Genomic DNA, 11059 nt, shown 5'->3' with positions numbered 1-11059 from the left:
CAGGTCACTTTAATACAACAGTCATCAGTAAGTTTATTCTTAATGCCCATCTGTTTCCTACCATGAGACATCAAGTGTCATTCATGAAAAGGTCTCTTGAAACTTTAAAGTGTCCCTATGACTCTGGGATCACTGCTGTTGAAGGAAATCAACAAGCAGACATGTTATATTGAGAATGTTTTTATTCAAAGTTTACTCCCCTTAGTGTTTCCAGTACACCGTACAACAGCATTATGTGAGCTGGGCAAGTGCAGTGGAGGGTGCTCGATGATGAAGAGTAGCATGTTGCCATGCCAACGACAACACTAGGGCGGGTGTGTCTTATACAGTGAAATTAGAACCACAACTTTTTCACCAAGTTTTTTTTCTTAGTTTTAAAACAAACAAAAAAATTCAAAAATAAAAAATCTGAAAAGGGATTTTTACAGTAAAGGGAGGGGGGCAAAACTCCGACAACTTCCTGTCCACGTCTGGGGGTGAGAGAGAGAGGGGAAAATTCAGGTAACAGGTTAGAGGTCATCTTCTTCATCTGGGAGTGCTGTTTGTGATGCAACCTGGACAGTCGGAGAGAGAACAGATACATCTTTAGAGTCCCAGTGTAAATCAGTGCCCTGCTGAATTTTACTTTTTTTTTTTTAAATATACAGCTCGGGTAAAGAAGCTGCTAGCTTAAAATAAACTACAGTCACCTAATCAAGACATTGCACCTGTATGGTTATACTCACTTGAAGCTCTTCTTCATACTTTGCAGCGAGGGACGGGTCCATTTGGACCTCTGGGGGAGCGAGGGCAGGCATTGCCACAAACTCCAGGTTGGGATCGCCGATCAACTTTCTTGCTAGCCACAGGAAAGGTTTCTCAAAGTTGTAGTTACTCTTGGCAGAAATGTCGTAGTACTGGGGACAGAGCATTTCAAAACGACAGTTCAGACCACGCTCCATATAACGCACAGGACGAACACTAAGACAATCATTTTGTGAGCACAGTTATTACCTGTAGGTTCTTCTTGCGGTGAAACACAATGCTCTTGGCTTTGACTTTCCTGTCTTTGATGTCCACCTTGTTGCCACAAAGGACGATGGGAATGTTCTCACAGACACGCACTAGGTCACGATGCCAGTTGGGCACGTTCTTATAGGTGACTCGAGAGGTGACGTCAAACATGATGATAGCACACTGAGCTGTGGAGGGGAGCAGGAAACGCTTAACACACCATTCACTTCAAATCTATAGAGACTGTGCAGACTTGATCATGGTTTGATAACTTGAACGGCATAAAAAGGTTTGTGAAGAGCACCTTGAATATAGTATCCGTCTCTCAGGCCTCCAAACTTCTCCTGACCAGCTGTGTCCCACACATTGTACTTGATCATTCCTCTATTGGTGTGGAACATCAGCGGGTGCACCTCTACTCCCAGAGTAGCTAGAATAACAAAGACAGAATATATGAAGGGTGGAAAATATGATCAAACTATTTTTTTGTTTTGCTTTGTTTTGTATTTGCAAACAAATGAGAATAATTAACATTAATTAGTACTTGCAGAATTAAAATCGCATTTTTTGTTGAAATTGCACAGCTCTCTATATTGCCTTTCTGAATTAGATCTTATCTACATTGGAGCAAATGTGGAGGAAGTAAAACCTCTGATCAGAATAGTCACTCTTACTCAAAATGGGGCTTACTTTGATCATGAATTAAGTAGAGAAAACAATTATGTCTGTATGTGTTAAATATTTTTTGATATCTATTTTAGCACCTTAGTTTTTTTTTTTTTTTTAAACCTATACTCCACACTCAGGGAGATGCTCTACTGTTACACTGTTTTATGCAATGACAATATAGATTTTATTCTAAAGCAACTGCCCTTTTTCCTGGGGATCCCTCATTACTCACTTAAGGACCCTTTGTGGTCTCCAGACCACTGGTTGAGAACCACTGGAGAATCAAACTGTAAGCAGTGATCTTATAGAATTTTATAGACATTTATAAGCAACAAGAACAATGATTTACCACCATAACACTGTAACCAAACAAGTTGTGGATGTCTTATTTTTCTCTATTGAAAAGCAGACTTGGCAGTGCTCTCTGGTGGACAAAATGTGTAATGGGGACAATGTTTGAAATGCTCTCAGACCTAGTTTGGCAAATCTCTGATGAAATGTATTATTTATGAGCTAAAATGCACACCACTACTGACAGATCAGAAAGCAGGGGGACTGAATAGGAGCCCACAGCTCACGTTTAATCTGGCCCATCTAATTGATGATTAACTTAACCTTATGGTTTAGTGCATATGATGAAGCATAATGGTTGGGATTTTAAGTCAGTACAACGTTTCTAAGTATTTTTTTTTCTTTTTTGTCATTCACTTTGTAACATGGAGGCAACAGTTACTCACCGACATATTTCTTCTCAAACTCTCCTGTGATGTGCCTCTTCACAAAAGTCGTTTTCCCGGTGCCTCCATCCCCTACTAAGACCAACTGTAAGCAGGAGACAGCAGTTAGTTCAGACTGGTTGGTACTGGTTCGTCACATTAAACGTTAGCACAGCTAGCTACCCAAAGTATAATACTCTGCGCAACACATACTATAGCATTTAGGTGACATTACATATAACACACTTACCTTGAACACCGCCACCGGTATACACTGTGCCATTGAGTCCGCCATGGTTGCGATTTTTCTAAGTTAAACAAAACAAGGCGGGATGGTTAGCACGCTCTCCGTCATCATCCTGACTGCTAACTTAGACAATCAGCAATAAGACAGCGGTGTTAGCGATTACCTTATCTGGCATTAAATAACCAAAGTTACGGGGCTACGGTCACTGTTAACTGTTTATTTTGACGCAGTTTGGTAAACAGTTTTGCTGCACTGTCTGTTACCTAGCGATAACCAATTCTAGCGTTTTCCATACAAGCTAACGTTCCGACACGTTAACGTGTAGCCAACGTTACGTTATGTAAAAGTCTGTATAACTTCAAATCACAGTGTCTGTTTGGACAAATACGAAAAAAAAACAAATAACGCAGCACAGTGAATTTGAGTCAAACTATGATAAACTAGCGTCTGTAACAGGATTTCAACGCAGGCGGTTGCAAGCTAGCTAACAGGCTAGTAACGCTAGTTTGAGTGCGCCACACGTCGCGCGACCGCACTTTTTCTTGTTCGACTGGAACAATCGTTGTCGGAGCAGCTAATATGTTCCATGTAGCAGCCGGCTAACAACTTGAACAAAAACTTCACACGTCGAGCTGGTATCCAAGTTTGTTTTGGTCAACAGAGGCGAAAACATCTAATTGGAGAAATATTAGCGGGTCTCAAGAACAAAGCAGTGAAATGAGGGATAGCTCTGCCTGCTAACCTGTTAGCTAGCGCAGCATGGAAGCCATTCTTTTCACTGAGCTAACGGCTAACGTTAGCGCAAGAAAATCAATGGCGCAATGTAGTTCCCCCAGCCTAACATGGTTACACCCGCAACGCCGCATGGACACAAATCGTACCTTTAAGTTTCCCCTTGTTTAAACTGACTTTCCTGATAAACACAAAGTTGAAATATAGGCTGGCCCGCTGTGAGAGAAGCATATAGAGACTCACCGGTGTCACTGCAAAGAGAGAAAAGAGGTAAATGGCTGCGTTCGCGGGAGATTCAGCGTGGACTATGAGTCAGTTTCCGCCCATATCACGTGATCACCGCAGCGGTAAAAACGCATTTGAGTTCAATAAATGCACCATGGTATTCACGGATCATGATTCAGCATGTCTTCCAGAGTCAGAGGTGGAAGAAGTATTCAGATCCTCCAATACCACCCTGTGAAAATGCTCTGTTACAAGTAAAATTTCTGCATTCAAACACAGTAGTAAAAGCAAATAAGTATAATCAGATAGATGTACTTTAGGTATGAAAAGTAGATGTATCTAATAAAGAAAAATATTTTTGAAAAGAAAACACCCAAAAAAACTCAAACACTCAAATTATGAAAAAACGAAAGAAAGAATTTTTTTTTTATAAAAATCGAAAAAGCATCCAAAATTATAAATAAACTTGAGATTATTTAAAATAACAACACACACATACACACCAAAATTGGAAAAAAAACATTTAAAAATTACTTATTAAATTAATCAACTGATGATTAATCAGCTAATTGCTGCAGCTGTGCTTGTGTGTACTGTTTGTTAATTCAATTTAGAGCAAACATATTCTCTAAACTCTTCTTGTGTTTTTTATGCACAATTTTTAATCTGAATCTAAATGAAGTGAATTGACAAGAACAATATTTCCCTCTAAAAAGTAGTGGTGTAAAAGTATAAAGTCACATAAAAATAAAATACTCAAGTACAGGTTTCTTAAATACTATACTTAAGTATAGTACTTGAGTAAATGTACTTAGTTACATTCACCACTGTTTATAGTCTTAAAAAGACCCTTAAGTCTAGAAAACATGCTGAAATCTAACCCCTGTACACCTAACATCAGAGATAATAAAGTATAGTTTCACACCATACTGTTTGATTTATACATATGACAAACTAAAGGAAAATGCCACTGTTAGTTCTTATCACGTTAACTTAGGGACTGTATCTTATTTATGAGAGAGGAAGGGGTGGTGCAAACATACTGGAATGTCTTATCTCTATTTCTCATCATCATCCGTCTTTTTTTCTGATTTGTTTTTGCATCTTATTTCTTGTTAAGTTTTACCTTATTTTTTAGCTGTCCTAAATTTTGGCATTACTATGTGGCTTCTCTTGTTATATTGCCCCTCAGTATTTTGCCTTTGCTTTGCTTTGTCAAAGCACTTTGTAAACTAAGGTGCTGTATAAATAAAGGTTTTATTATTATTATTATTATTATTATTATTATTATTATTATTATTATTATTATTATTATTATTATTATTATTATTATTATTATATAAAACTGATAAAAGCCAAAAATGCCCACATTTTTACAGCTGGATCCAAAGATTATTTTGCATTTTTGCTTGATAAATGACTTAACTAAATCAACTACTCAATAAGTCTACTCATTGTTTCAGCACCAGCTTTAATGCGACAGGTGAATGAATGGTTAGCGTTTTAAAACAGGATTTATTTCAGTATCTTCAGCAAAATTACATAAATACACTCTTTCAGAAATTCTTCTTTTCAGAAATGTCTTAATTTAATCAAGTAAGATGAGCTTTATTAAGTGCAGCAGGAAACTTTGCATCACAGACTTTGCATAGACTATAGTGGTTACAGGCTATAAAATAAACATAAATAACATCCATCGTTACAACACAGAACGGATGATTACATTTGTGCGTGTTTATGTTTTTTCTCTATCCTGACAACAACATCTCTGAGGCTGCAAGGCTTCGTTACTCATTTGTAACTCACTGGAATATATTTAAAGCTAAAAATATTATCTTTAATGCAAAGGAGGATTATATCATTTGCGTGTATGACACATCTTTGCTGGCTGTGTACAGATTTATCTGTACAAGTAGTCTGCCTTTATGTTGGCTGCTATCTCAGCCTCCCATAGGTCTCCATTGTTGAGAAGCTTCTCTTTGTTGTAGAGCAGCTCCTCATGGGTCTCTGTGGAAAATTCAAAGTTTGGACCCTGAGGGAGGAATCAAGGGAAAAAATACACATTAAACATCTATAGGTGGTTTAGTGCATATGATGAAGCATAACTGTATACAGATGGTATACAGTTTCATGTTCTACATATATTGTCTGAAGGTGGGTTGAGTGCATAATACCCCACATTAAATAAATAATCCTCCCCTTTGTGGGTCGGAAAGGAAGTCAGATGTTGTTGAATGTCATGATCTGAGAAGCACATTGTTTGAAGCACACTGAAGCCCACAGTGTCGTATACTTTCTGTTAGTGTTGGTATGCAAAGGAAATAAATACTGGGCATGCAAATGTGAAACTGATTTTATTTGCCCAAAGATTCCCTTGCACAAACCTCTTCCTTTTTAATGAAGGGATACCTTGTTGATTTTCAACCAGCTATGCATCATAACAATGTGAGTAGCAACAGTGTGAACAATGTGAGTAGTGTGTGTAAATGACAACTACTAACTTACCGCTATTTTACTAGCACCCAGCTCTCCCTGCTCATTTGCCAATCACAGACACAAAGAGTATATTATTGATACTTTTAAACGTAAACTAAAAACTTACCTTTTTTGTTTGGCTTCTATATAGTGTCACTATTTTATGGTTTATACTTAGTCTTTTTTATTTTTCAATCCATTTTTAAGATCTATTTTTGCTTTTTTTATATGTTGTTTTTGTTCATGTTTGTTGTTTCTTCAATCAAACTATAAAGCACTTTGAATTGCATTTGGTTTGTTTGAATGGTGCTGTATAAATAAAATTTGACTGACTTATTGATTGATATAGAAGCGGATCTCTCAAACTCAGATCAAACAGTAAAACTAGGCAGTGCTGGTCAAATATGAACCAAGATTCAGTTTCTGTATTGCCTATTTCCTAAAATGTCTTCAGAAACATATTTTAGTGCACTGTTTAGCTGTAATATGAGAATTTATGAACAGGAAGTGGTGCAAAACTGTTCCTTGTGTTGTAAAAAGAAATGCTCAAAAATTAGATCAAGCAGAAATACAGTTCAACTTACTGTTTAACTGTGATACAAATTTGGTGCCAAATTTTTATCGCACAAAAAACTTGCATTACAACACCTACCTGCGAGAGCATTTACCGGTTCCATGCCAAACATTATGTTCTGGTGGTTTTAGGCTTTCTACCTCTTGAGCAATAGTGAATACCACAGCCATTTTCCCTGTTTTCTCTGATCGCGAAAGCACCAATTTCAAAACTTTTTGCATCTTTCTACTGCACAGACAGCCCTGTTTTACGAAACAACAACAACAAAGAAGCATCTTCCCAGCAGTGAAACACTTCTTTAAATATATATTTCAAGTAGCAGAAATACAGTTCTGCCAGTGCAAACAGCCACTTTGCTTCAGCTCCATAAAATCTAATATTCAGTTCACAGGACAAGATCATTCTTACCTCAACAATAGCATCAACAGGACAGGCTTCCTGGCAAAAGCCACAGTAGATGCATTTTGTCATATCAATGTCGTAGCGTGTAGTTCTCCGGCTGCCATCAGCCCGTGTCTCAGCTTCGATGGTAATAGCCTGAGTTCCACAGGGAGGAAAGGGAAGAGACAAAACTAAAGTCAGACGAGACAGACACATATTTCAGCATCGACTTAATCACAGTCTATGCAGCAGGTCTTATAAGATTAACTGAGTACAGACAGATAAAAATACTAGTCTGTAGAAATGAAATCAGAATAACATAAAGAATGTACTGTAGGTATAATTACAAAAGTGTGTAGCGTTCAAATATTAGAAAAATTAATTTGGAGACACACTTAAGACGATTTTCTTAACTTCTGTGCATTTTTCACCCCAAAAATACCCAGATGTATTGAGAGGCACAGATTGGTTTAACATGCTATTTGCTAAATTTTAATACCTCCTAGCATCCCTGCTGCCTAAAAAAACTGCAGGACACTTCAAAGTAAACAAGGTCATCCTATAGTGAGGACAGCTGAGAATACACATCCACTAATAGAAAGTGAAGACAAAAATGATGAGAGTATAAGATATATGAGAGTACACCGAAGAACAGCTGATAATGTATGATAGTTCCTAAAAGTGTTCACCTGAGCGGGGCAGATGGCCTCACACAGCTTACAGGCGATGCAGCGCTCTTCTCCATTGGGATAGCGGCGGAGCGCGTGCTCTCCACGGAAGCGGGGTGACAGAGGGCCCTTCTCAAATGGATAGTTGATGGTGGCAGGTTCACGAAACAGGTAACTCATGGTCATTGCCAAACCTGGAGGAAGGTGTTAAAAAGAGATAAATGACTCACTTCATTATTCTATTTTTCATTAATAAAAAGGACCGAAACCACCAATGCATTAGTTTGTCTCTTGGTACATACAGACTTCCATTTCTGACCTCATTCAGTCATATATAATTCACAGCTTTGTTTTTTTAAAGTTTCTTATAATAAGTGCAAATACTTAATTTTATGTGGACTTTAATTAAGTTAGACAAATCATTGTTTTTCTTATTCAAGCACTGCAGGTAAATATAAACGTATGTAGTGTACACATAGTCCCATGCAGAGATAGGTTTTATGTAGGAATATGTTTATTAAAGTGAGGTCGGTTATCCTACAGGTAAGTGCAAAACATAAAGAAAATGACTATTAGGTTCAGTGATGGGTTTTAAGATTTATAACATCACAAATGTGGACTTGCATGCAGAAGAGCTTGACTCATATTGACAAAATTAAATTAAAAGATGGGTAAATACAATAAAAATAAAATGTTTGTGGTAATTAAGACCTCACAAATTCAAATTTAAGAGTATTTAATGACTTTCAAGGCCCAATATTCATAAAAAATAGACTTTTTAAGACTTTTTACAAGATGTATTACACACTGTATTTCCTCTTTATCAAGAACTACAATGTAAATACTATGAGGCTTTGACTTTACTGTGCCATCCTTGACATTTTGTGATTGTGTGTGATTTTATGTCAAAGTTAAATAAACTAAAAAGACTATTTTCAGCAACAAATTAATATATGATTGGTGTGCTAGTGAGTATTTATAGCAAAGAAGGCTGGTGTATGTGGGATGGAACATGTCATGGTTTGACTCATTAGTATTTTGAATAATTTTTGGAGATCTATTAGCTTTATCAGGCTTTGACTACACAGACAATACATCTTAGTGGAAAATAAAAGTTGTTGGTTCAAGAAAAATGTAAAATAACACTAGGCCTTTAACCCTATACACGACATAAGTTATCTGCATAACAACCACTGTATATGTGACCTCTAAAGAGTTCGGTCCAGAGAAGGGTTGTGGCCGCCCGGTCGGTGATGGACTTCAGGTCTGTTGGCACTTCCTGCGCATTTACATACTCTACAAGAGCACGGAGGGAAAGAGGAGTGAATGTTTGGATCATGTCAAACACATGTGCTCAATTGCCATAAATGAGTAGCTCTTGGTTAGTAGCAGCACTTACTGTAGCCCTCTCGCTGCACACTGAGGCTGAATGGGCGAATGACACCAGGACCAAATGTGCCTGAAGATACACAGAAATGTGATGATATGAGCTCTCCTGTTGTGCTTACAGATAATACTGTTACAATAACACCTGCTTCAGTAGTACCTGGCTTTGAGTAGCAGTGGAGAAGACGCAGACTCAGTGTAGTAGACATCTGCGCAGAGAAAACAGTGCAAAGCATATTGAATTAGTTTAAACTATCGGAGTGAACTAAAAAATAAAGGAGGAAGTCAGGTAATTTGAGACAATTGGAACTTGTTATGTTTCTCTGTTACATTTCAATGAAAAAATATGTTTGCTTGACAATACTACTTACTTACTTACTACTTAAAATACTTCAGTAACTGTGGACGTTCAATACATCAAGAACCCCTGTTTCACTCCGATTACATGTTCAGGTTGGGGTCGCCAGATTAGCATTTTGCCAATTATCTGTATCAGCGTTTCATTTTAATGATTGCCAATAAAATTAATTTATGAAAAACTGTGTGTATTACGCTCAACCAACACCAGGAAAGGCAGTCTGCAATACGTGCAAAAAAAAAGTATCAGCATGTGAGGAAATTTTACTCTGGAAAACCTCAGGGAGCTATTTTTATTTATTCATTTTTTTAATTTAAATTTTCACTGAACTTTATAAAAAAGTTGCTGCGAATGTGGAACGTGGGAAAATATCATGCACTCAAATATCCAGATTTTTTGTTTGTTATTGATACAATGTTTATGAGAATAGATACAGTTTAATATCCTGACTGCTTGATAGCAGTGCTGTAATCTGTCCTCAGTGATATGCTGTTCCAACCTAACATATTCTCAGCATGTTACAGGGGCTGTGATGAATACAGATCCTAATGCTCTGACTGCATTAAAAAGTAAACTTTTTCAACTCAACTTTATGCATATGGTGAAGAGTTCTTTAGGACAGTTTTCCTCAAACTTAGATTTTTCCTCTCTCTCTCTTGTGTTTTCCTTTGTGCTATTCTCTTGAATGAATGCTTTTTCCCCTCTGGAAAATTTTGATTTGTATTGAAAATGTTGAATGAGCTCTGTTGTCAAGGGATTTTCTGTTGTATGTGATCAGTGTTTCGTCTTGAATAAAATTAGTTTAAAAAACAACAATGTATCAAATTACTTAGAGCATTGGATTATATCCCAATATATCGTATCACAACTTGTGTCGCCAGATTCTTACACAACCCTACAGCAGTGTCAACATTAAAGAATTTTCACTGAAAGATAAAACAAACAAAAAAAAGTAAAAATAGCCCAAATGATGTGGAAGCAGCTGGCCCCTGGGTATTTTCACATTATCAAATCTGGCCCCCATTCAGAAAATTTTGGGCACTCCTGCCCAATACAGTAAATACTGGAAACCTCCATTCATGCAACCCAAACAAAAGCTCCTCACTGAAATCAAGGGAGGGTGAGGAAGGAGGGGAGGCACCTGCATCCTCTATTTCAGTATTTTTATTTTTTTCATAAAACTTTATTAGTCAAAATAAAAAAATGCATACCACCCCAGGCATTAGCATGGAGGTTTTACTTTCATGGGCACAAACAAGTACACAACACATCCTCTAATCTGGCGCCCCAAATCCCTGCTGTTACATCAGCGGTGTGACACATTCAGGGCATGCCGGCACAATGGGAAAAATGGAAACAAGTCCAGTATATAGTTATTTTTACGGTTCGAGAGCATCCATGATTATTCAGAGATTGTTACCCATGCAGTCATGTCTTTAAACTAAATCAAATTTGAGTTTTAACATAACTTTAAGTGACACCAATTATTAACAATCTGTAGGAAATAAATAGCCTATTTTGATCAGCTGACTCGACTGTAGAAATGTTAAGCCTATATAACTGTGTGACGTTAGTGTCGATAACTGCGACGTTTGGCATCCAGGTTGTTACATGATCCTCAACTTTGCATCCTTA

The 11059-nt window shown here is 37.3% G+C and overlaps 2 protein-coding genes across 2 annotated transcripts in view; both read right to left on the bottom strand.

The window, feature by feature from the left end:
* Positions 1-164: 164 nt before the first annotated feature.
* ran (RAN, member RAS oncogene family) lies at positions 165-3685 on the bottom strand. The gene is made up of 7 exons (XM_042492736.1): positions 3601-3685; positions 2629-2686; positions 2400-2484; positions 1298-1423; positions 994-1181; positions 726-896; positions 165-554 (listed from the first exon to the last, which is right to left on the bottom strand). Exons 2-7 carry the CDS (start codon positions 2671-2673, stop codon positions 510-512), a joined length of 660 nt encoding a protein of 219 aa, XP_042348670.1. The 5' UTR covers positions 2674-2686; positions 3601-3685; the 3' UTR covers positions 165-509.
* Positions 3686-5355: 1670 nt separating this feature from the next.
* The window catches only part of LOC121947657 (NADH dehydrogenase [ubiquinone] iron-sulfur protein 8, mitochondrial-like), a 24863-nt gene continuing 19159 nt past the window's right edge, over positions 5356-11059 (bottom strand). Inside the window, exons 4-9 of the mRNA XM_042492734.1 lie at positions 9227-9275; positions 9080-9139; positions 8887-8976; positions 7702-7874; positions 7040-7168; positions 5356-5614 (exon numbers count right to left, since the gene is read on the bottom strand). Of these exons, the coding sequence (XP_042348668.1) occupies positions 5483-5614; positions 7040-7168; positions 7702-7874; positions 8887-8976; positions 9080-9139; positions 9227-9275 (633 nt within the window). The 3' untranslated portion in view covers positions 5356-5482. The remainder of the gene's footprint in view (positions 5615-7039; positions 7169-7701; positions 7875-8886; positions 8977-9079; positions 9140-9226; positions 9276-11059) is intronic.

This window comes from Plectropomus leopardus, chromosome 9, assembly GCF_008729295.1.
Source record: "Plectropomus leopardus isolate mb chromosome 9, YSFRI_Pleo_2.0, whole genome shotgun sequence".
Lineage (NCBI taxonomy): Eukaryota > Metazoa > Chordata > Actinopteri > Perciformes > Serranidae > Plectropomus > Plectropomus leopardus.
Note: the sequence above shows the minus strand (reverse complement) of the source record. Positions and strands in the feature narration are given on the sequence as shown.

Bases quoted from the DNA above. Each gene is read 5' to 3' on its own strand.
- ran (XM_042492736.1), bottom strand. From the start codon at position 2,673: ATGGCGGACTCAATGGCACAGTGTATACCGGTGGCGGTGTTCAAG. The intron at 1,424-2,399 runs GTGAGTAACTGT...TTGTTATTCTAG, and splicing joins GTTTGAGAAGAAATATGTCG to CTACTCTGGGAGTAGAGGTG. The intron at 897-993 runs GTAATAACTGTG...CTCTGTCCCCAG, and splicing joins ACCGCAAGAAGAACCTACAG to TACTACGACATTTCTGCCAA.